Below are 25,005 nucleotides of genomic sequence, written 5' to 3' on the forward strand. Positions count from 1 at the left end.
ACACTGGCAGAGTTGTTGGCTGTAATTCAGAGCAGTTAAGAAACCATTAAGCAGCCCAGAGGGAGGGGAGTCGTGTTTAGTGAGGGTGACATATTGTGTTTGGCTTTAAGCGCTGAGAATAAATAAACTTTATTAAAAGGGATTGTGTTGCCATGAGGTTGGTGTAATATACAGCCGCATGTGGCGCCTCTGCTGGAAACACAGACTTTACCCAGGAAGCACAGGTTTTGATTTCAGTTGGCTCAGAGATGGAGGAGCTAAATAAAAACCCTCAGCAGGAGGTCGGTTCGAGGTGCAGCGGGCTGAAGTGTTCTTCGTACAGAAGCTCTTTCAGGGTTAAAAACATTTAGACCAATTAGACTATTTTATTTTTGGAGAAAAGCATCTGTGTAATTTGTGAGAGTTCTTGTAAAAAAATGATAAAAGGAAAGAGAATTCAAGGAAAAACACAAACACAATGTACTTTTATTAATCACAGTGACAGAAATATCACTTTGGCTCGATTGTGTTCGGGAATAATAAACGTACACGGCTCTTTTGTTCACAAAAAGCTGCACTCGTAACGTCCTGGTTGTCGCAGTCGCCAGTAATTTACATCAGCGTGACCGCTGAGAGCTGCTTAATGTCCTGTACCAGCTACACACACTGTGTGGCAGCGTGTGTGTTTGTGTGTGTGACAGAGTGAGTTTGTGTTTCATGTTCGCACACTGAGGAAAACTGGAGGGAACAGCGGATGTGTTTGTGTGCTGCGGATTAATGAGCAGTTTAGCACCTTCTGAATCACCTGCTGGTGTCAACTTCCTACACATACGTGTGTGTGTCTTTGTGCGTCTGACTCATAGTGTGTGTTTTCCCTTTCCAGAGCGTACTGCAGACATTTATTTGGTTTGCTAGCTGTTTTGTGTGTTGATGTGAGTTTGCTCCGTCCAACTGATTTAAAAACAGATTTTTTTGTTGAACTTTTTGTTGTTTTCATAAACTAAAAAGAATTCATCACGACTTGTCTTTGCTGTTTGATGTTAAGTGCAGCTGATCCACGCCTGTTCATACGAACCTCACTCATGTTACTGTGGTGGACCGACCAACACCACTGAGTCATCAACACATGAGTCTGTTGGACAAACCCAGAAGCGTCGGGTTTGTTTGTTTGGTTCCAAGTCAGAGGCTGTCACTCTATCCTTCTTTAAATCTCTACCCAGAAGACCGACTGAGACCAACTATGCTTATTTGATTTTATAACTTTAATCATGTGCTCAGTGTTTTGTTTGTGTGTTTCCCAGCTGACAGGAAGAGACCAAGCTGTGAAGAAGAAATGCAAACATTTGTATGGAAAAAGAAAGTCGTGTCCCACCTGAGCTGCCTGTCCTTGCAGACGGCCACCATGACCAGAAGGTTTCCCAGGATGCTCATCAGCATGACCAGAGACAGGAAGCAGATCAGAGCTATCCGCTTTGGCATGCTGTCGCTGTGGAAACAGCAGAAAGGGACAGAAAACAACATAAACAGGTTGGTTCAGATCTGCCAGTGAAAACGAATCCATTCTCAGTTTTCCCAAAATGAAGCTGAGGTGAGTGAGAGCAAAAAAAAGTTGGGAACGTGCGGATCAACTGTTGGTATCCTTGGATATCTGAGCGTTGCTATAATTAAAACGTTTGAGGAGATTATTTAGATCTCCGTTTCCACACAAGCCTGCACGGTGAGCTCAACATGAACTCGCCTACGGAGTAATGTGGGATGTTTTCACGGGAAATGATGTCACATGTGCCGACGTTAATTACTGACCGGCTGGAGAAGCAAAGCCGTGATTGTCCCCAGTTTTATTTTTATCAATATTATCGCATATATCCCGACAGACTGAGAATGAAATTCATTTTCTAAACTGAAGACTCTGATCTGATCTGAGCTCTTCTCTCTGTAGCTCATATCTAACGCACCCTGTTCAGCTGCTCAGCTGCTGCTGCATGAGATCTGAACCTACCCATCATGCACCACGTTTCTGTCGCTCGCCACTCTCACGCTGCACAGAACTGGATGTTTCCTTGCAGGGAGGGTCATCTAAAGATCTGTAGTCCGATAATAATCCCACTAATTAAAACAAAATGATGCATAGTGATCAGGGCTGACCTTTCCTTTCCCCAGATTAAACCCATCAATTAAATTTAAATTCCAGTAAATGCTGCTGACTCTTTTCTTCGACATAATTATTTCACCGCTGTTGCCAGTTTTAGATGTTCAGCATTCAATTTAAAGTCTCCACACCTGACAACGGACAGAATGCGTCCCAAGGACGTGAGGAAGACATTTTTTTCTCCTTCTGGGCCGGGATGTTTTAACTGCTTAAAAAATAAAAGGCCAGCTGTAAAGTGCTTATTCAAAACCCACCAAGGAGGACTACGATATATTTCCAACCTAAAACTGCAGCGTTGCACTTTCAGCCCATATACATATAACCTTGGCGTGGTTTCAGCAAAACGTCTGGCGGTGCAGCGAAGAGTCAGGCTGTTTAAGAGCGCTCGGAAAAGGATTTCTTTAATCTCACACTTGTTTGACATTGGTAATGCATTACAGTAATCCTCCTGAGGTCTGCAGTCTTTCGCAGCTGAAGTTTTGCCTGGAGGGGGGGGGGTCAGTACAGAGAATTGCACCGTTACCTCCTCTACAAAGACATAAGAGCTCCATGACACGTGGCTAATTTCAATTTTCAATTTCATCGTCCTCGAGAGACGCTTTAGGCTCCATTTCTTCTTCACGTTGTGTCCACATCACCGGTAATACGCTAACAATCAGCAGTGAGTCACGTCTGCCAAATGATTTTACTCTGACATCGGAGGGTCAGTGGAGACATGGCTGGGTGCAAATGAGGCCTGTTCTTTGAACAGTGATGCCAGCAAGCTAATCAGTTCAAATGGGGACGCTGACATCCTCTGCACAGAAACATCATTCTTTAAAAAAAAAAAAAACTGTGACATTCATTCGTTTTTAGCAGCCACTACCTTTTAACAGAACTTTACGTCGTTTTGGATGTGATGATGAACCAGGAGCGCCGCAGGCTCGAGCTGCTGTTGGCTCATTGTTAGAAAACAAATAAGCTCAGCAGCCGTGTGTCCAAGATTTATGAGGCTCCACAAGCTCTTACTCAGCAGGTGCAGTCCTATCGAGCAGCCGTCCGATGCCCAGCTGCACCACAAATCACAAAAGCCAGAAATCTCACATCTTCTCTGTCTGAGCTTTTGGGTTTAAACTGGGCTTGATCCGCCCCTCCACATATGTTGAAATGCTGCTGAAGAAGCTGTGAGAGGCAGAAGACAGAGAGCCTGCACTGTCTCTCCTGCACACACCTGGACAGCTGCAGCGACGCCGTGTTGTTGGTTTCCAGCCAGGTGTGATGAGAAACGTTTCTTTCAGAGCGCCGACTGCAGGATCCTCCGCTCCGGATGCACCAAACCACCAAACCGAGCCTCGACCATTAAATGAATCTCAGGAGTGTCAAGGCGCTTTCACTTGGATAGCCCCTCACTGCATAATGAGCAAAGTCTCAGCAGCAGCTTCTCCTACCAGCTCAACAACAAGCTCAGCAACTTTTAAACAATGTTCTATTCGTCTGAGGAGGAAAACATATCTGCACTGTGCTTACACTTCACTTTGGAAGTTCAACACTCACAGCCGGAGAAATACTAATTCTGGACAACATCGCCTGATTTGTTACTATGAGGTTTTAGATCATCCACCTAATTACATAATTAAATATTCAAATGCAGAAATTAATGAATAAGTAAGTGCATAAATATAAAATATATATAAAAAACAAAACTTAGATATACCAAAACAAAATTTTTCCTTTTTTCATGACCTTAATGTTTTTATTCATGTATCTAGTTATTAATTTCCAGAGTAATAAACCAGCAGAGAGAAGCTAAACAAAAGGTTTAGCTGCGTTTTCTCCTTCGCTTGAATCCTGATATATATATATATATTTTAATCTGTCAGAGAGGAGCGACAGAGAGACAAACAGAAGACCTGCAACTTCATTTGAGAACTGACGTACATGAACTTTGACCTGCAGCTGAGCTGAACATCTGGTGGGCAATCAGCGAGCGGCCGCCTTAATTTTTCTGCGACATCCCCCCCAGCTCCAGTTTCTCATCAGGTGGCTGCTTTCTTTTTGCCTCGCATCAAAATTTATTTCAGAATTTCAAGATGTATTCGACGTGTTTCAGACACTTTACCTCGAGGCGAGCTGAGTCATCTGCTGAATCACCTCCGAGGCAGATGAGGCTGCAGCGTTTTATAAATGAATATGAAAAATGTTTTGAACAGGATCACATTCACCGTCTCAAGAGAATCTCAACCTTTACGGCTAAGATGGAGATTCGACCTTTATGGCTCCCTATCAGCCACCGAGGCGCCGCTGATTGGATGTAAAGAGTCCTGATGACTGGCAGTCGGAGGCCCCGGCGGTCCGGACGCACAACTGCAGTCAGACAGCGAGCGAAATCACACATCAGCGAGTCAATAGAGGTGAGCTGATTGCAAAGAGCTCGTCGTCTCTGCAGACTCAGAGTGTCAGGTCTATCAAAAGCAAAGATCGAAAATACAACTTCCTCCCTCAAGTCAGAGGAGACCTGGCCGGTTGTCACCTCAGTCCCCGGCTGCAGCTGACGTAAAAAGAAACTGAAACCAGTAGATTACTGAATCATGCAGGACTCTGACGTGAACACAGAGCTGATTCATGATTTAAGAGCTTTTTTCCCCGACTGTCCTAGAAAGTTCTCATTCATCTGAGGACATGGCAACATAACGGAGCGTGCTGTTTCCTGGTGGGAGGTCTGACAGGACCTTATCAGAAAGAAGGCTGGCCATCATTTTTGTTTTTTTGTTGTTTTTTTTTTTTTTTTGGGGGGGGGGGGGTGGGTTGAAGATGGTCACAGGCACTTTGCTCTCTGAATGAACGGCTGAACCAAAGTCGACTTCTCTTCTTAGCTGGAACACAAAGTCTGAGATGTGGTTTTCTGCCTGATAGTCAGACCAGAGTTCGTAGTTGGAGTTCCTAACTTGATGTTTCCCGCCTCTGTCGAGGCGACATGTTGACTGAGGATTTGTTACTCGTGTAATTTGACCTCTAAAAATCCATGTTGCTGTCAAATTTTATCACATATAATATAATCAGAAACATGGTTTTGGTCACCCCAAACGACCAGATCTCACCCCGACATCCTGTCGCGTCCAGCCTGCATCATCCAGGCTGGTTTACTTTGTTTGTGCTCACCCAGACGTGTCCACTCTGAATAACTCCATCAGATCCAGTGTGTGGGGAAACATCTGAGCAACAACTTTACATTGTTATTTATTCAAAACAAAGAAAAAACATTTGGCCAGAGCTGAAGGCCTCACTGGGAATCCCTAATTGCAAACAATAGCTGTCTGGACATTGGCGTTCCCGCCCAGCAGACAAAGACAAGCCTGCCATTATGCGGACTGGCAGCAGCGCCGATGGCCGCTGTCCAAACTGGGATCATGTCAGCGTCATAAACAGGGAAAAATGTGTCACAAGAGGTTTGGGTCACTCTCCCACTGGACCACCAGAGCAAAAACTGAAAGTGAAAAACAAGAATAATGAGAGTGAAACGATCTGGTCAACTGGAACTAAAGGATAAGAAATGAAGAAATGAATCCACTGGAGATGTTTTTCTGAGATTAGCATTGGATGCTCTTTTTTTTTTTTATCTTAAATTCAGTATGTTAATCTGTAAATTTGATCCCCGAAGAAAAAAACTCACCCGACTAATCTAAAATTAGATCCGTGTGGTTGGGTTGTTGTTTTTTTTTAAACACTGCAGTAAAAGCTTTATCGCATCTGCATCCATCTAAAAGCTCTGGATTTCATTTTCAGTCCTGACCAGGGAAGAAAAATAAACTGTCAGAAACCGCCGTTCGACCTGACACCTGTGTGTAATCTTTCTCAAATAAACCTAAAACCAAAAATTCCTCCCCGAGCCGAGGGTCAACAAATGAAACGTCGCAAATGACCTTTTACATTTCAAACCTGGAATTACACACCTCTGAGTTTGTCAGTTAATTTTTGACAGGCTGCCCACATCCAAACTGTAAGAGTCGTGCTTTTTCAGTCGCTGAAGATTATTTTCTTTGCCTCGACTAAAGCTGTTTAAGTGGACGACTGCTGCTGCTGAGCTTTCGCTTCTGAACGTCAGGTTTTCTGTTTCTGCGCTGAGCTGACGGGTTAAACTGAAGCGCTCCTCCAATTAAAGTCTGTTATCTTTACTGCACCTCGGAAAGAGAAGTTATACAAGAAAAGGAGGTATGAAACACAATCTGGTGCAAAACAAAGAGGCCCAAAGGGAAAACCAAAAGGTGATCAGATCAGGGTGTCAAAGAAACCTTAAAATGAGACAAATGAATCCTGAAATAAAACTTTATCTGAGAAAAATGAATTCTGTGGATTCTTGAAGACCTCATCAAAGAGACTTTTTCTTTAGATTTGGCGGCAGGAGTCTCCGATCAGTTCAACTCATCAGTATTCCTCAAAGAGAAAAACAACAACAGAGCTGAGGCTCTAACTCGGACTGATTCTGAAGCGATTTGACGGATTTGCTGACAAAAAGAGGAAAACATCACCTGCAAAAGATGAACTGCAGAATACAAAGCGAAGCAATCAGCAGCAGCTGCGGTGAGTCACTGCAATCAGTCACACACAATCTCTGCAGACTCCTGAAAGTCACACAACCAGATTCATTCATGCATCAGTCAGAACCCTTTTCCGACACAATACCTCTCCACATCTGTCGCTCATCGGCTGCTTTTCCTCCAGACTCTAACTGTCTCCTATTAACAGAATGGATTTTTATGCAGTCCTTCAGTTTAAACTGGAAACCTGAGGCTGAGACAGAGTGAGTGTTTGAGTGCGTGTGATTGAATCCCGGAGTCGGTGGAGCTACGGATCCCTTCACCTTGCTGGACTGTCAGTTATCAACTTGGATTTTCAATCAGTTGCTCTTCATTGGGAGCGACTGACACATGACGGGCAAAAGATTTCCATCAATCAGACATGAACATGAACTCTCTGACTGCTCGGCGAACTGCTCTCGACTTCAGATCCGCGTTGTGACACCGGACGGATGGAAAAGCTGTTTGGACAGATTGCGAATTTCCACCAAAGTCTTTTCGATCTGAATCACGCTCGCCTTCAAGTAAATGTTGAGAAAGTTCACAAGTAGGAAGTTGCAAATAGAACATAGATGAAGACATGAATGACTCTTAGCCTTGACAAAAAATGAATCTTGGAACAAATTAGAAGTCTTTAAAATAAAGCTGAACGGAGAAGTAAGCGCTAAAACGCGGGCTCGATCGTCGTATCTCCGGCGTCTGGTCAGCACTTTGTGCATCATAAATTTAGAAGAGAAAGCAGCTACGTAAACAAAAGCTTCTTTTTCAAATCAGCTGTTAAATCAGGGTGTTTGCATTCTGACCTGTCATCGTAGCAGCCAACTGTCTTCACTTTCAGAAGATCGGATTTCACTGCTGCGTGTGATCTGCTGTGCACTGATACATTAAATCTTCATCAAATCTTATCTAATTAACTGACCTTTAATTAACCTGCGCGCTCTCAGCTGTGAAAATGCCTTTTGATTGTTTACAGGAGGGTGAACGACGGCGTCGACAGATACTGGCAGCTGATAGAGGTCAGTAAAGGTCGCTGATGACTTCTAAAATAACGAGGCTGAGGCTCTCCTCCTCCTCCTCTTGGTGTTCCACCCTCCATATCTCCTTTGGAGATTTTAGAAAACACGAGTGACGGCTGGTGGAGGAAGCAGGCAGCAGCTCTTCTGCCTTTCAGTCATCGACTCATTTCTTGTGTGATTCAAACTCAAATTAGTGAGGCTGCAGAAAGCCATCAGTGTTAATGGGGAGTAAGAAGTGCTGTGGGTCATTGAAGCTGATTGTCTTCATAACAATTTGCAGAGGGATGCGAAACATGATTCTGTGAGCTTTGCACACACACTCATCCAGTTACCTTACTTTGATTTATGGACCGGTACAATTTCCCCGTCCAATCATCTGTCGTTTATTGGGCTCATCTGATGGCAGCTTCATCCACCAGGACCCGGTCTGGTTAAGTCCAGGTGAGCACTTCCCATCCACACTCCCAGACACACAGTTTACGTTGTTTCCAGTGTCTTTCTGCAGGAGGTGGGGAGGTGCTGCCTCCGACTGACAGCACGTGAACCTGAAGCTGAGCCGTTTTTCAGTAAAGACAAAATTCAGCAGCTTGAACTTTTTGGCTTGACTTTGGGGAAACTCCTTTCTTGCATCATCGTGCACACAAAGAAAATGACATTAATCGCTTTCATTAATCCCCTCAGTCAGCAGTCCAACTATCATTACTCACACAAGTGATGGGAAACATAAAATGTAAAATGCTGCATATTTTGAATTCCAAACCCTTCAAATGATCACGCAGAGGAAACGCAGTCCTATTTACAAACTGGCGTGACTATATTTGGCCCGTCCATCACCTGGGAGCTCCCGGAGGAATTCAACGTGACGAAGGCCTTCAAACATCAGCATGCGTCGCCTGGAAATGTGTTTTGACCGAGTCTAAACGGCTCTGCTTTCATTTGGCTGCCATCGCAGAGACGCACACGGGCCAGCCTGGTGATTAAGGAGGCGACACAAATGTTTCAGTATGCTGAATATTAAAGCAGCGACGCACAATGTTCGATGCAGAGGTGGTGTTTATCCCCATCTGTCCTGCATTGATGCTGCAAGCACAGCAGAACGTGCACAAAAGTCGTCTTTGAGCCTCTTATGTTGCAGAGGCTTTCTGATGAACGAAACTCTGCTTTTAGACAAAGTGGTTCCTCTGGGGGAAGAGTTTCATTGCAGCAACAGTTCAGCAAAGCAGTTTGATATTCTTTTAAATGGTTACACTCGTGTGTTTACGCTGAACATAAGTCCACCGATTATGTTTGTCATTTCAAAGGTCCTATACGGTCTAAATGTGGACCGCCATCTGGTGTTTGATTATAAAGCAGGTCTAGGTTCTACTTTAATACAGTTAAAGTATCAGTCCACAGAAATATTCAAATATTTAAAAAAGCTGTCAGAGCAGCTGTAACTTTGATGTCACAACAAAGCAGTCACCGTCCTCAAACATGTTAGAGAATAAAACTACACTAATTCGGTTTTGGTTCTTAAAAATCACAGATTCCATCTCTCGTGGATTTCAAATATTCAGACAGAAGACCTCAGACATGCAGACGAGCTTCAAAGCTCCACACACCCCCGCCCCATCACTTCCTGTTTCACTCAACCTAAAAACATTATTTTGATTTATACGTCAGGTGGAGACGAGCTGAGCCGCTGCCTGTGAGGTCGCTGCTCATTGGCTGGAGATCGTCGCATTCACTCAGGTTTTGACAGTAACGTCTAACGATGGGTGTCGGCGTCACCACAGAGGATTCATAATGGCATAAATCAGCATAATGAGAAGGATTCAAATGTTTCTGTAGTAAAGTTTTGTCAAAGTCCCTCGCCTCGCTGCTCCCCACTGCTAATCACAGTGAAAGTTAAATATACATCTTCATTTTAAAATATTTTCAAGCAACAGCAACTCGTGAAAATTCAAATGTAAGGACGAGAAAATGTATTGTTTGACTTTTTTGAGCTGAATAATATGGAGGGAAGTCCACAACAGGAAGTGAATCTGTCACACAGGATGGAGGTAATCTTCGAGCAAACTGGCCTCCCGCCTGGACACCAATGACCGCTGGAGCTCTGAGGAGCGCATCTGCAGCTCGAGGGATTCCCACAGTGAACTCACCGAGCTCACAACGCTTAAGTGGATGTCGAAGAGTCCGAAACAGAAGATTGATCGGAGAAGAGGAGACAGAAATGGAAAGGCATGCAGGCAGCAGGGGAAGGAACAGCCAGGTACGGCTTCCAAATCTCACCTCGGCTCGACTGGCCCACATTAATCCGTCATCTGCTGTCGTTACATTTGCTGAGCTCAGACAAACCTGCAAGTTTCACCATGTGCAGGAAGAGACGGAGCCAAACTGATGCTGCCCGTTAATGTCCTTCAGGTCTTGGACAACAATTTAATCATCAGATACAGATACAGTTAGTCAATTTTTTTTTTAATCCACATAATGATGTTCTAACTTCAGATTTATTTCATAATTCCACACTGATGGATCGATCAGGGATCTTCTTGTTGACGTTTTCAGTCTCGTCCGCTGTGCAAAGTGATCTGTGAAAGCTGCTGAACCCCCCACAGACCTGAGCTTCGCAGCCAAACTGTGAAACCCCCCTGATCGAGAAAATGCAGGAAAGTCGAGGCCAAAGTTTGTGAGCTAGATTTTTATCAGCAGTCTGGAAATTCAAAGAAATCACCCACAACGCATCAGCTCCTCTAAAGCGCCCAACCTGAACAACACAAACGAAGATCTCCACCTGAAACACACAAAGTTCAAAACCAACTGTTGGAATGAGCGTGTGAGAAGACTCCCACGTGGACACGTTGTGGAAGACGCTCTCTTCTTTTTATCGAATATTTGCCACATACAGACAGAGCGTGACGTGTCACACTCTGGAGAGGAAACAATCCGTAGCTGTCCATTGACTTTGTGGCCCCTCCACAGAGACGGGGCCCCCCTCCTCCAGAGGCCGGTTCTTGTAGGGCCTCTTAAACAGCGTGTCAGTGTGTTGTAATTTTTTTAAGCAAATACTTTTGTACTTTTACTTCAGTAATATTTTGACTGAGCTACTTTTACTTGTATTGGAGTAATATTTGAAAAGAGGTATGTGTACTCGTACTAAAGTTGTGCGCTCCGATCACAGCCGGACACGGAGGCCGTCAGCTAATCACTCATAAGCTGTCAAATTTTACATTTTAACTCTCAAATTAAAGTAATTAATTGGAGCTTAAAATCCACAGATTGTTCCCGGGAAGGGACTGACGTCCAAACTGATTTATTTCTACTCACGGTCATTCTAATCTCATTTATTTCATGTTAGTTCAACTGGACTTCTGGAAATAAAAGATTCCACAAGCAGCTTTTAGTTTTTACACTCTTGGATATTACGGGTGCATTTTATTCTTTTTTGATAGTTTATACAAAGAAAACTGAAATGACGTGGATGCATAATTAAATGCTGAAAAAAAGAAATACTGAAATGCCACAGACTGAAAATGCAAAACTGAAGTTAAAGTGACGCTTTAACGCTGACGTAAATTTTGAGAAAAATGTAAAAAAAAAAATCCTTTTCGAGACAAATAAAACAAGTTTTAAAGTAAAATTCTTTTGTTCAAACTCAGACCGATTCATTACAGCCTGTATTTCATTCATGTGTGAAATTTACAGTGTTAATGGGACAAATTCATTTTCACACAAGCGTGTTAATGTTCACCACATTCTATCTAAAAGTGGTTTTAGTTCTGTGTCTCTCTCCTGCAGCTTTTTCTCGGTGGAGTCATCTTTGTTCAGCTGGTTTTATCATGACGCTCATACAGCTTCTGGAAAAGGTGCCATCGGGTCTAGGACCAAATATTGATGGCGGGGGTTTTAATGGAATCACTAAATATCAGTATAATCATGGAAACGAGCAGTCGACTCTTCAGATTCACGACTTCAGAGGAGGAGGAGAAAAAACGGGGTAAGCTATAATCTTCCATGTTGAAAAACAGAACATTTGGGATGAAAAGTGAATAAAGACGACACAAACACAAACACTTCCACCGCTCAGCTATGTGAGCTGCTCAGCTGATCGTGATCATTATCACAGTTGTTCTCTGATCTCCAGTGAAGTGGCCTGAACGTTTCTGACCAACAGTCGGTCGTCTTTTCATATCAAGGAGTTTGATCCTCGGCTGCTGTTATTTTTTTTTCTCCGGTGAAGATGCTGCAGTGACAAACGAAATGAGCGAATCTGATCCACTGATTCCGTTCCCACACCTGGACAGCAGACGCAGCAGGACGGATCATGATGGCACACAGTCTGATCTCAAACAGTTCACTCATCTGTATCGTTTCCTAAATGACAAAACTCATCAGATCAATCTGTGATAATTAAAAACATCGTTATGAATGCGCATCATTTGAAAAATGCCAACGCAGCCGATACAATTGAATTTCCATTTCTGTGAAACTGAACACAAAGTTAAAGCCGGTAAAAAGTGAAATAAGCTGGCAGCTATAATTTGTCGGTGACACAGCCGTGGTTGTGGATTCAGAAATAGGCTGTTGGACAGCTGATTGATGTTAACTGAATCCTTTCTTGTGTAAAAAAGCGACTTTCAGTCAGATTCAACCCAACAGACAGTCCGAACCCTGTGTGATGTGGGAGATCCCTGCTGGATTTTTACTTTTGAACTTCATCTTCTGATCATTTTGTGCCTTCATCATTTTAGGGCAGTGAAGAGAGACAAGAAATAAGACAGCTCAGAGCATCAGGGCGCCATTTTCCTTCACATTACACACTGATATTTACTATTTATCGACAGGAAGAGCTTAAACTTTTTACCCAACTGCTCCAATTATGTCTGTTTCCTTTTAAAAAATGTTTTAGATGCAGAGAAAAGTCCTGCAGGAGAATGACGAGTACATGGACATGATACATGTAAACTTCAGTGTGAAGGAAACTCTAAAAATCAGGATGTGACCTCAATCAGGGTTTCTGACATGAATCTTAGAACTGCCATTGTTTGTTTTTCAGCTCCAACAGAGCTGAGTGCCAGATGATTAATGCGAAGAGTTCTGACTCAGTGAACTTCAACCATCTGCTCCATGTGAATCCAAAGGAAGGCGCCTCAGCGGGATCGATCCGGGGAAGTGTCAGGACCTGCAGGACACGGATCCTCTGGCAGCCAGATCTGAAAATGAACCTCCACCTCACAGGTTGGCACCGAGCGTGGGCTCCCTCCAATGGGGAGCCCACAAAATCTGCCTTTCAGATTTGTGACAAACGCTGATGCCAAGTGCTTTAAAGTTCCGGCATAAGAAAATAAAACAAACACAAACTATAATAAAGTAAAACAGGCGGTCCTGTAAGCTACACATTTACCGCAGTTACACAGAAAAAACACAGATTCCTGTTGCTGTTATCTAAATTCATGTTTGACTGCAACTTCAGAACATCTGGAGTCACATGTCAAACTTTCCAACTGCAAAGTGACATTGCCAGATGTCAGCGGCAGTCACGTGGCGATTGTGGCGGCCTGCTGTGGTGACAGGGAGTCACGCGTTCCAGGTACAGCCTGAACGAACGAGGTCAGATGTGAGCGGCGTCCGGAGGGAGCTCAAAGTGGAGTCACTGCACCTTGATGCCAAAAGGAGCCGGTCGAGTTCGTTTGAGCATCAGATAGACGCCTCCTCGGGACATTTCAGGCATGTCCAATTGGAAGGAGAGCTCAGGTTAGACCCAGAACCCACCAGGGAGACTTTATATCTCATCCGGCCTGAGAACGCAGCGGGATTTCCCCGGAGAAGCCAGACAGCTTTTCTGGAGAGATTGAGATCTGTAATTTCTGAAATGAGCTGCTGCCTGAAGTCCTGACTGAAGGGGCCACTCGAGGCTGCGAGTCTGCGAAGACTCCCGTTAAAACGTCCAACTTTACAGCAGACTGAAACAACTTTGAGAAACATACCTTTGAACCTAAAAAAGCAAAGAAAGAAACAGCACTGCACATTTTGGATTTTACTGCCAAGGAGTCCACTCTGAGCTTCAAAACTTCTTCAGAGATCTACAGCCATCTTTACAGACTTTGTTTATGAGTCTTCTGCGGTTATAAGAGGAGAGATTAAACATGAAGAGCATAAAGATCGAAATGAGAGCTGAGCAGCAACTGAGCGAAAATAAGTGATAAAAAGATACATTTTCTCTCACGTTGTTCCGCCAGCTGCTCAAGCTGCATCCTTATCTCCACCGCAGAGCGCATTCAAATTCATCACCACGGCGTTCACCATGCGCTCTCGCCCTCCAACACACGACATGAGGAGAGATGATGTTGGGTGTTTTATTCTCTGATTTCACCTGCACGCTCGAGTCGACAAACGCCGACGAGGTGAGGATGGAGGAAAAGGTCTCAAACTGTTTGAAGGAAGACGTCACGACACTAAACTCTGTTTTCACACGCCACTTTGATGTTGTCACAACGTGTGCGGAGCAACATGATCTGAAAATGTATAATTTCACTTTCACTTCCCTCCATCTCCTGAAATTCATCACCATGACTCCCCCGAGTGCTTTTCCTCTGTGTGTGTGTGTGTGTGCAGAGAAATATGTGACAAAGTACAGCTGAGAACGTGTGTGCAAAGGATTTGGTGTGAACGTTTGCTAAAATGTGATAATATTTCTGAGCGTGTCACAGGAAAAAAGGAGTGTGTGTGTGTGTGTGTGTGTGTGTGAATAAAGCCACACACACTCTGTGCAGCACGGGGCAGACTTCAGTTCAGAGCCACACGTCAGCACAAATTAGCTAATTGTTCTACACTTCAGCTTGAAATATGAAATATTTGCCTCAGTAGAGACGCTGGCAGAGAAACAGCTTCCCCCGCCCCCTTTTTAATTTCCCTTTCTTCTCTCCTCATCGGTGAGCTCAAACGGCTCGACAAACACGTCAAGATTTTGCTGTTCATCAAAAGCTCGAGCGACATAAAACCTGCTGTAAAAGTCCAAGTACCTTCATTTATCCGGCTTTGGTCTCGTATTAAAGGCAGCACTCCTGAGCAAGGAAAGGGCTGAGGGATTAAATATTTTAAACAAACCGTGAAAGTGTCTTCAGAGAGTCAGTGTGCGACAGCTCCAGCGCTGCAGAGCAGGAACTCCTACGCTCAAATTTAGAGACTGCAGAAGGAAAACGGCTTCGGCAGCTCAAAATGTCAAATCGACTTCATAAAAACTTCTCACACAGGTCTCATTTTGAAGGCAACAACTGGACAACTGATCCCCGACAACCTCCAGGCACTTATTCCGCTGAATGCTTCGCCCTCATCACTGGCTGCTCTCTAACCTCGTCCATCTGCCTCTTGGTGCCGGACACGTTGTGCACAATGTTTTTTGGGTTTTCTTTTTCAGCTTCCTGTTACTACCGAGGACTAGGCCTACACCATCTGCAAAAAAAAATAGTGCAAATTAAAAGGGTGACGACATAGATCTGGGTTGTTATAAAGTTGTTGAGTTGTTGTTTTGTTTGGACGTTTGTTTTGAAATGTGGAATAAAAATCCCCAGAAAATAAAAGTAATGGTCAGAACTGTCAACTTGTCAACGGAAATAAAATCAAAATCTTAAGATCTGTGAGAGTGACGCTTCCCTTCCCATTTTCCACTAATCATTTCAGTTCTAAGAGCAGGAGCAGCTGCTGTTTGCCTGGAGATCTACAACCTCAATGACGGATTTCCACTGTTGCAGAAATAAAAGCGGCAGCTTCTGGCTGTGATTTTGGGGCTGCATGAAAAAGAATGAGAAGAGAAAAAAAAAAATCGTTGGTGTATTCCATCAATACAAACCTGAACCTCGACTCTCTTTCGCTATCATATTCTAACCCTCCCCTCCTTTTCACCACAACAATATTCTATCTAAAAAAAAGTTTAGCTGCCCTGCTTGATGTAGCACTCAGGCTCACTGAAAGTCATTTCAATTAATTGCTCAGCTTCACCGGAAACATCAAACAAAATCAAGGAAGGATTTTTCACGCTCTTCTAAAATATAACGTGGCTCAAATTAAAGTTAGTCATCCAAGACAATTTCATCATCCAAGAATACTTCTGTCATTCAAACATCGTCCCAGAGACACAGAGAGTGAGACTTTGTCTGCAGATGTGCTGACTCACTTCAGGGGAGATGTGCGATGCATGAAAGAGCAGGTGACGCGGGATTTTTCTGAATGTGTGTCACTAAAAGGAAACGGATCAAAGAGCAGGATGAGCCTGCACGAGGCTGGAAGTGCTGTCAGTGGCAGGTGGGATAAATCACCTTGTGAGACATGAACGGAAATGGAATGAGAGTGCTGTATCATGGAGCACTCCATCTGCCAGCATAATGATTTGAGGCTTGACAGACGTCAGTTTTACTGCAGCGATTCACAGATATGAGCCGATCTGAGCTGAATGGGAGCCGAGCGTCCCGTGGTGCTCAGTTTGTGCTTTTTGTGTGTGAATGGACGATTTCCTGTTGAGACCGTGAATTATTCAGTCTGCGAGAGGAAAAGATGGCGAGCTGTGTTTCCTGCCACAAGTCGACATGAGGAGAGGCTGCAGTGGAGAGATAGGAAAAGTCAAATGTGCTCGAATTGCACTGCAGACGGCGGCCTTCAGAATACCACGAAGCCTCTGGGGTCTATTCACTCACAACAGAATGTGACCAGTTTCCGAGGTGCACCTAACCCCTTCCACAGAAAATACAATGAAACAAAAAGCAAAAACTTTCTGTCAATAAATCAATAAAAAATTTTGCAGACTGAAGGTGATGCAGTTAGTCAAAGACAAAGATAAAACCTTTTTTCTACCAGTAATTGCTTGAAGTTTAGTCCTCATCAGTCTCTTTATTTTAATCAGGCCCAAAACCACGGACAAAAAATAAAAGATTGAGCTGTGTGAAGTCACTGAATGAGAGAAAATAAGAACGGGCTAATAATTTACAAATGTACTGTGACAACGCAGGCGAGCGGAGGTGACCTTCCCTTCCCTCCGTTTGGCTTCCTGCTGTCTCAGAACAAACGTTCCCTCCAGAAGCAATCACCCAGAAAACTGGATCTGCCACGGGACACCTGAGGTGGAGGGGAGGAAAGAGAAGCTGGCTGACTGCATGATGTTGACGTTGGATGGATCGGATGGAAGGAGCTGTTATTCTGCGGAAAGATGAGGAGTCGATTGAAGGTTAATGTGGTGAAAGAATCTGCATATGTGCCTGAGACCAGGAGCTCTCTTCTTTCCATCACTTGTTTACGTCTACCGCGCTAACTAACTGACTCGGACTCGTCCAGTCGGCCCTGAAAAAGCAGAGTCATGCTAACAAAATGTTGTTTATGTCAACGCTGGCCGTGCAGTTGTAGAAAAAAAAAGATAAAACTTATTAAATACTAAGCAGCAGACGGGACATCAGATCTGGATGATCCAGCCTTTTAAAAATGCGTCTTATTCAGATGCAACATGAAGCAGCAGGTGAAAAAAGGACTTGAGGATTCTGTGAGTCCAAACTGATCTGGGAGACACAACACGTCCTCAGCAACAAATCAGCAACAAAAACGTACAACAACACATCTGAAACATTTCTCATGTTTTTGTGAGTATCAGCTGACTGATGACTGGGTGAGTTGCATCAGTGAGGAGGGACGTTTCTGCTCTCATCGCTTTCACTTTCTTCAGGAGAGGCTACTTGTTGCCAAGGTAACAAGAAATGATGCTCCAAATCAACAAACAATAAACAAGACATCTTTAGCTTAAAGTAGCCTGCAGCTTTGTGTGTAGAGCATAAATACAGAAACACAACGTCTGCCTCTGCCTTTTCGATTCTCCCTTTGACCTTCTTTGTCTTACGTGTGCTCTCCTTTTTGTGATCAGCGAGTGGGTCAAAGGAAAAAGTCAGAGAAAAGTGGTCCACATTCTCAAATCTGCCCACCCGGGGGCTAAAAAAAACATTAGCCAAGTGGAGGGAGATAAATAAAAAAGAAAGACTCTTTACATTCCAGCACAGAGAAAAGAAAAAGACCACCCAACATTTAGAGGACGATCTCCGTTTTCATCAAACCAGCAAGCCCGAGGCGACTGAGCTACAGAGGCAACAAACCCTCAGCTGAAATATCTCATCACGAAGAAAACTGTTTTGGATGTGCAGATCTGTTGGATCAGTTTACGACACAACGCAGCAGCCACGCTAAAGCTGTAGTTTGGATTTTAATTGATGTCAGAGAAATGAATCGTACTCTGGGATTGTGCTGAATGTCGGCAGCCTGTGTCCGGTTGTTGAAGACCAGGTCAGTTAAAACAATCCACTGAACCTTCGACCTTTCTTTCTGATCTCTGTTCAGGCAAAAAAAAAAAATAAAGAAACAAAGAGTTCAATGCTCCATGAGCTGTTTTTTATGTCCTGAAAAGGTCTGAAAAAGTTGAAGAAACCAGAAATCCCTGAGAGCTGTTGGCACGGCTGGCATTTTGCTGCTCAGGATGAAACAGCCTAAACTTTATCCGACGAGCTGAGTCCTAATTCAGCGGTCGCTCCTTCAACGGCAACAGAGAAACACAACGAAGGGTGTCACATCAGTAAATTTACATTTTTAAAGTTGGCTCTCACCTCTCAATGACAAGTTCCTCCATCACCAGCATCTGGCCTGCAGCGCTGACGTTCATGTGACCATAAATGCAGAGAGTCCCTGCAGACAGAAGACCGCAATGAACAAAAGATTAGAACGGCTTTGATTAACTTTCAAATACAAAATGCAAATCACTTCAAGCCACCAAAGACAGAGCAGATCAGATTCACATCGCTAAAATAAACCAAATCTTAAGGATCATACCCGATAACAACTAATCATGTCAAATCACGACAGCAGACAGCAGCGGAAGCATCATCACCAAAATCCATCCTCCAATACGGACTACAGATTATTTGTGTTTCATTACCTGTGCATACATCATCATCAAGGATTTTATACCAGAAAAACATTTAACTCCAGCGTCGACTCATTCAAACATGGTAAACCGCTAAAAGCTCGTCTGCCTTCGTTTCAGATCGTCTGACGTAAACAACTATTTGATGTTTCCTGTTCAGATGTTTGGGAACGACAGTCGCTGATTCGTACGGCGAGGCCAAACAGATCTGTACGTCTTATCGTGCTGATGAAAGGGGACGGCAACAACACAGACCCTGAACGCATGAATCAGCAGGATGACACAACCTGAGCTGAATAACTGCAGATTTCTCAAGAAACAATCATTCTATCTTTAGATGATAAAATAAATGAATTCAGACTTATTTATGGAGGTGAGATGTAAATTCAGTTCTTTTTCAGTCTCTGCCAGTTTTACACCCACAATAATACAACTTCTAATACAACAGTCGCTCAGCGTTACTGTGCAACAGATGGCAGGTGCTGCAGATGCTGAACACACACAGAGTTTTATAGATTCAGTGTTTACAGTCGGACTGCTGCGTTCTCTGAATATCCACGAGCTCATTACCTGCAAATGAATTCACGATGGAGCCTTTTCTTTTCCGTGACGTTGTTCAACTGTTGTTTTCATTTCCTTGTGCTGAGCTCGAGTGTGCGACAACGACCACAATGACTTTTGATTTGATTAGTTTTTTGTTGTTGTTGTTTGTTGCTACAATGACTTTCTGCACCATTTTTCCTTTTCTTCGGGCCATTTAGCAGTTGGCTGCTGAGCTGAAGACACTTCAATATGTTACACACACTTTTTGAATGTCACAGATCAATAAATAAATAACATGAACTGAAAGAGCAGCTCCACGTTTCAAAACTTCTGGAAACTTCCACAGGCAGCTTTATCGGGAGATACTGGACAGAGTCTGACACAACCCACAATGCAACGCTCTTTCACTGCTGAGCTCATTCAAACATGATTCAATCAAACCACTCAAGAAAAAAAAAAAAAAAAATTCTCATTCTTCCTCCTTTTTTATCCTCGACATAAACATACATGTTAGAAAATCATGATGTTCTCCTCTTTTTTTTAATTATTGTGAATGGCTGACGTTAACATTTTCTTCAGAAGCAGAGGTCGCTGAAGTTAAGAGGTCAAAGGTCATCTGTGGAGGCTTTGGCAGAGCAAAATGGCATACGACATGCACAAGTCTGCGTATCTGTGTGACTGTCAGGATGATTAAGCCTCAGCACACACAGTCCACACAGAATAAAGGAGACGGTCGTAAGCTGAATAGCTTACGAAAGTGCGTGTCTGTTGTGTGTCTGTTGTGCGTCTGTTGTGTGTGTTTGTGACGACTTGGCATCTACCAACAAACGTATGCAAATCCATCTGGCGTAGCAAACCAAAATAAACATGCAAACATAAGATCCTGTGAGGCGCCTTCCAAACTGCACATATTCTATTCACATTCACACTTTTTCAACTTTCTAAACTTTAATCTTACCGTCCCTCGTTGTTTTGGATTAAACTCAAAACTGAAGCCAGACTTAAAAATAAAAGTCGCAAATCAGCAAATTACATCTATGGCATCACTTACAGAGCTTATCTTGAGTGAAATGAATTTAATTCTCCTTCACGAGCTGCCATTTCGAAGCCTCGTGTTTATAATTTGGCCGTCAGCCATCTGTTTTTTTATAGATGAACTATATTTGGAGAAAGTGCAGCTGGGGAGGGGGGCTGTGTCTGACCTGCTCTGGACTTTGTTTAACATAATCCATTCCCCTGTTTTATGGTCTGTTTCCCTCTTGAATGGGAGCATCATTAAAAAATGAAGATCACGTTGCTTTAAAGGCTTGAAACTGGAGACGGAGACCAGAAACTCATCAGGAAAAATCTGCATTGACTGAATATCAACTCAGTCTGAGATCAAGAGAAACAGAAAACATCGCATACTGTTTCAATTTACTTTTTTTTTGTACTCAAAAAAAAAAAAAATGTATTTGTGAAATTTCTCATGACAAATTGTATGCTAACAGCGCATACAGAGTCGTACGCATCACGGTGTTTCCCTTCAGCCCAAATGATATTAAGGAGATCTTATTTTGTCTTTATTTTTGTCCATCTTGAACGAATTTCAGACCTTCTGTCCCCATTTTCTCATTTCCCCATCTGATTTTCTCATCTTTCTCCACCTTTCAGAAGGATTCTGATGAACTACATAACTTCCTGCAGAAGACATGAACCTGAGCAGGACGGCAGAAATGCTCGTTGGGCTGCTCTTTCAGACAAAGCTGAGCTCCATCTCTGCCGCTGCACTCGCCCAGCACACCTTCGGTATTTTGCATGCAGAAACACCAGCTGTGGTTTACGCAGCAGCCAGACTACAGTATGAGCTATTTACAGTGTTTGCGGGCGTCAGCAGCTGCAGGGTTCAACTCTGAGCACATCCAGATAATTCCTGAAGGCCTAAGTTGATCGGAAGACAGAGCGTCTAAAAATAAAACATGGAGATGTAACTGAAAAGTCAGCCCTTCAGCAGGAATGGTTCACCTTGGAGAGCAGCACTGCGGCATTATAACAGCATGTGCATGTCACACTGTCGCTTTCTGCCGAAGAAAGGTGGGAACGTTTCTCCAGAATGCAGCCTGTCGTCTTTTTGTTCTTTGTTGTTGTTGTTGTTTTTTTTTTCAACAAATGCCTTATTTGATTAAATTATTCATGACACTTTCTTCACATTGTTCATGAATTCATGAGGCAAATCAGCAGGCAGAGCTGTGCAGCAAAACAACCGCTCACTGCTGCAGACTTTCCTGCCTTCCCCCTTCGCTTGTAATGCAGGTCATGGCACCGCTGTAACCGAGCGCTCACCAAGCTAAGACAGATTATTGTATCATCGTGACGTTGATTTGCCAGGAGTCAGAACTGTGCTTGGTGCTGTCTGCAGGTTGCAGCGGGGACCTGCCGTTCTATAATAGACACAGTCGGGGACGCGAGGTAAGTCGAACGCATGACAGAGCTAATGGGCGAGGCCGCTGAAAGGGTTTACTGGAGTCTGTCAGCTCTCATCCAGTCACACAGAGAGCGCAGGGGAGGAGGGCTATAAGGAAAAATATGATGAAGACCAGTGAAAAAATGGGAAGGTGAATCACAGTGGAAATGCAAAGAGATGGGGGGGGCTTTCACACACTGACTGGTTCAGATGAACAGATTCTGTGTTCACTCATGAAAACATAACAGCCAAAAGCCCTGAAGAAGTCCTTTCTATCGCCTGAGAGTTAAGTCTTGTGCAGCATTGTGGGTACATCTTGATGTCAACAGAAGCCAGGGCGAAAAGGAAAAGGCAGCAGAGCAATAAAGGCCACGTCTGTTTATATCTGGAGGGTCGTGGGCGGGACGGCACAAGTGGACAGAAATATTCTGCTGAGAGGTTTATTCAGAGAAATGTGAACACGTTTCAGCTGGATGACAAAGAACGCCGCCAGCCGCCCAACGAATCAGCTGCAAGCACCGAAACGTGGACGCTGCTAATGTGAGACGGTGTTTGTAGTCATGGCGTAAAATGGCTGTCAGATCTGATGGAGCTGCTCTGTTTATTCTGTGTCTGGGTTTCCCCGTCGCCATTCAGAACAATCCTGATCCAGACTGAAGCTCATGTGGCATTAACACCAGCTGCTGCTCAGCTCTGGATGCTCTGGTGGTAGGGTTAGGGTTAGGGTTAGGGTTAGCCTGACCCTAAAGATGTCCACCAGCGTTCAAAAAGCACGCCACATAACGACTACTTCCTTTGCTGCCGCAGCGTCAGACCCATCACTCAGCTCGACACCCCTTCCTGGGTCACTCTTGTGCAGAACACAGCCATTGGTCCTATTTCAGCGTCTTGGTGAGTCGCCAGTCCGGCTTTCATGGCTCCTTTAAATGGCTGCCAGCGAAACTCATCTTAAAAAAAAAAAAAAGATCCAACAGGACTCCACAAATTAAGCAGGAATGACCACGCCACCTCGTAACAGCCTTTACATCTTCGTCCCAAAGTTTAAGAGCGTGTTTTAATTCCGTCCCGGCTGTATTTATGTGACAGCCTCTGTTGCTTCTGATGGATCATCTATTTTCCTCCGCAGAGGATGCAACACTGCCAGGCACTGCCAACTTTTAGTTTGAGTGTTAGGTGAACGGAAAAACCAAAGAACAAATGGATAAAATGCAGATGGAACCAGGTCGGGAAAGATTTGTCTGTGCGTGTGCAAGGATGCAGAAAAAAAAAAAAACACAAAGACGAGCAGACAGCTGCAGACGGACTGATGGAGCGCTGCGGGGGCGGACTGCTCATCTGGTCGAGGTCTCCTGAGGTTCAGCCAAAGGTTTCCACTGAAGGCGGGGCTAATCTTCAGGACCAAGCTCCTCGTGGCCTCCAGGAGCTCAACTCTTCTACAACTGTGAAAGCATCGGGATGGTGCAAAATGAATCAGCCCCTCAGGAGGAATTTTTACACCTTCAGTCTTTCTCTAGAGAAGTCTCACCTTTTGTCCCTTTCAATCTGAAACACACACACTGTGCCGACCAGTTTCATCATAAAGTTCTCCAAAATAATGTTTGATGCAGCTAAAACTTTGCTCCGTCAGACTCCACCGCCGCAGTAACATTATTTACAGCACATCATCCACTAAGTAAACTCCAGGATATTCAGAACTCAGCCCAACCCCGCCGCCGTGACCACATCACCGCCGACCTCCAGAGCTTTTGCTGGCTTCCTGTCCAACGGCGGAGCAGCTACCAAAGCCCTCCATGAGCAGGCACCAGAACCAGAGCGACGGGGCATTTTCCACTGCGTACCAATCTCTCTCTTTGGAAAGTCTTCCTAAACACATCCATGTTACAATAATTCACCATTCTCTCAAAGCTCGGGTTGGATGTTCCAGCCGACCAGAGTAAGAGATAACGCTTGTTTGGTACGAGTCCCAACAGAAATGGCATCATCACCATTCCTTTAAAAAAAATGTCCTCATGTGGAAATGAAACGCCAACACAATTATTCCACATTAGATCATTAATATCTGCCAAAATATTCCCCGCGTTTATGTCTGAGACGAGACATGAAATGAAATAAGGAAATCACGGGGAACCATTTCTCAACACTAAAACTTCATTTATGAAACATTTCCAACCATACAGCAGCTATACAAAACAGAAACAGATAAATCTATAAAACCGGCGGTCCACCTGTGTTCTGCAGCAAAGTCAAACAAAAGTCTCCTTTAAATACATTCAAGGAGCTTCAGTCAATAGATAAAACAACATTACAATTTTCCTTTTCTGTTTTTGATGTTTGATTCAGGGAAGAGCTGCAGGAATAATAAAGGTTCGTTCACATCGATCCACCTTCTGTCTGTTCAAACTGTTCTGACTTCTTATTTAATGTTGATTTGGAAGATAAAACAAGACAACGGGACGGATTCAGGCATTATTACCGACCAACAACTATCTGAAAAGAAAGAGTGAACTTTAGTTATAGTCACACACAGTTGACCTTTCAGCACAGAGAGCGAAGGCTTTTAGAGCTCGGTTGTAACTGAGCAGTCGGGTTTGTGTCTGCTGAGTCACACAGACTCACACGTTTCCGTCCACACGACCGCCAATCCCAGCTTCAGCGTTCTCTGACGTCCAGGCCGTTAAAACACAGGCATCAAACCTAAATGGAAACAGGCCAAACCCAGTTTGAATTCAGTTTTATCTGCATCATCATGTTCCAGGCGTTCTTTAAGGATTGAAGTCGTTCCTGACGGGTCGCAGGAGCTGAAGACGTTTCTAAAATTTCTCAGCGTGTTTTTTTAGAATCATTTTCAGTGACACTGAAACGCAGAAAAGTTCCAGCACATATTCTAATAACTGACAACATAATTGAAATTAGAGTTTTTATTTATTTATTTATTTTTTTTTTAGCTGCCCAAGTTCACGATAAATAAACAAATATAAGATAAAATTTGAGGGGTTTTCTTTTGGCCTCTAACTTTTGCTTCCACAAGATTTGGTCAAGTTTGTTTACAAAGTTTGTCTCACTGGCTCTTACAATCTATCCCACATAAGACACACCAACACAAAAAATAACAGATGATTGATTTTGGGTATAATCTGCTGAAAGAAACAGAAAACAAACAAACCAGTCCAGAAACTGAAAGGTCTGAAGATAAACACTGAGTGGAACTGAAGGATAAGTGTTAAACAAACAGCTGTAAGACTTCTTATAAAATCAGACCCACAGGAAGTGAACCGAGTGAGACACAGACAGATCAAACGTCCTTCCAGAGAGACTTATCATTCCACGATGTCGGAGAACAGCGAGCAGCAGCAGACAGAAGCTCACGCACAGCCGAGGATAAACAGGGAAAGTTG

The 25,005-nt window shown here is 43.7% G+C and overlaps 1 protein-coding gene across 4 annotated transcripts in view; it reads right to left on the bottom strand.

Annotated features, from left to right (window-relative positions):
- htr4 (5-hydroxytryptamine receptor 4) overlaps window positions 1-25,005 on the bottom strand; it is a 91,400-nt gene that overhangs the window by 41,934 nt on the left and 24,461 nt on the right. For all 4 annotated transcript variants that reach the window (XM_029512612.1, XM_029512611.1, XM_029512610.1 and 1 more), the window contains 2 exons: window positions 18,308-18,386; window positions 1,352-1,465 (listed from right to left, as the gene is read on the bottom strand). In XM_029512612.1, the coding sequence (XP_029368472.1) occupies window positions 1,352-1,465; window positions 18,308-18,363 (170 nt within the window). In that variant the 5' untranslated portion in view covers window positions 18,364-18,386. The remainder of the gene's footprint in view (window positions 1-1,351; window positions 1,466-18,307; window positions 18,387-25,005) is intronic.

This window comes from Echeneis naucrates, chromosome 10 (genome assembly GCF_900963305.1).
Source record: "Echeneis naucrates chromosome 10, fEcheNa1.1, whole genome shotgun sequence".
Taxonomy (NCBI): Eukaryota; Metazoa; Chordata; class Actinopteri; order Carangiformes; family Echeneidae; genus Echeneis; species Echeneis naucrates.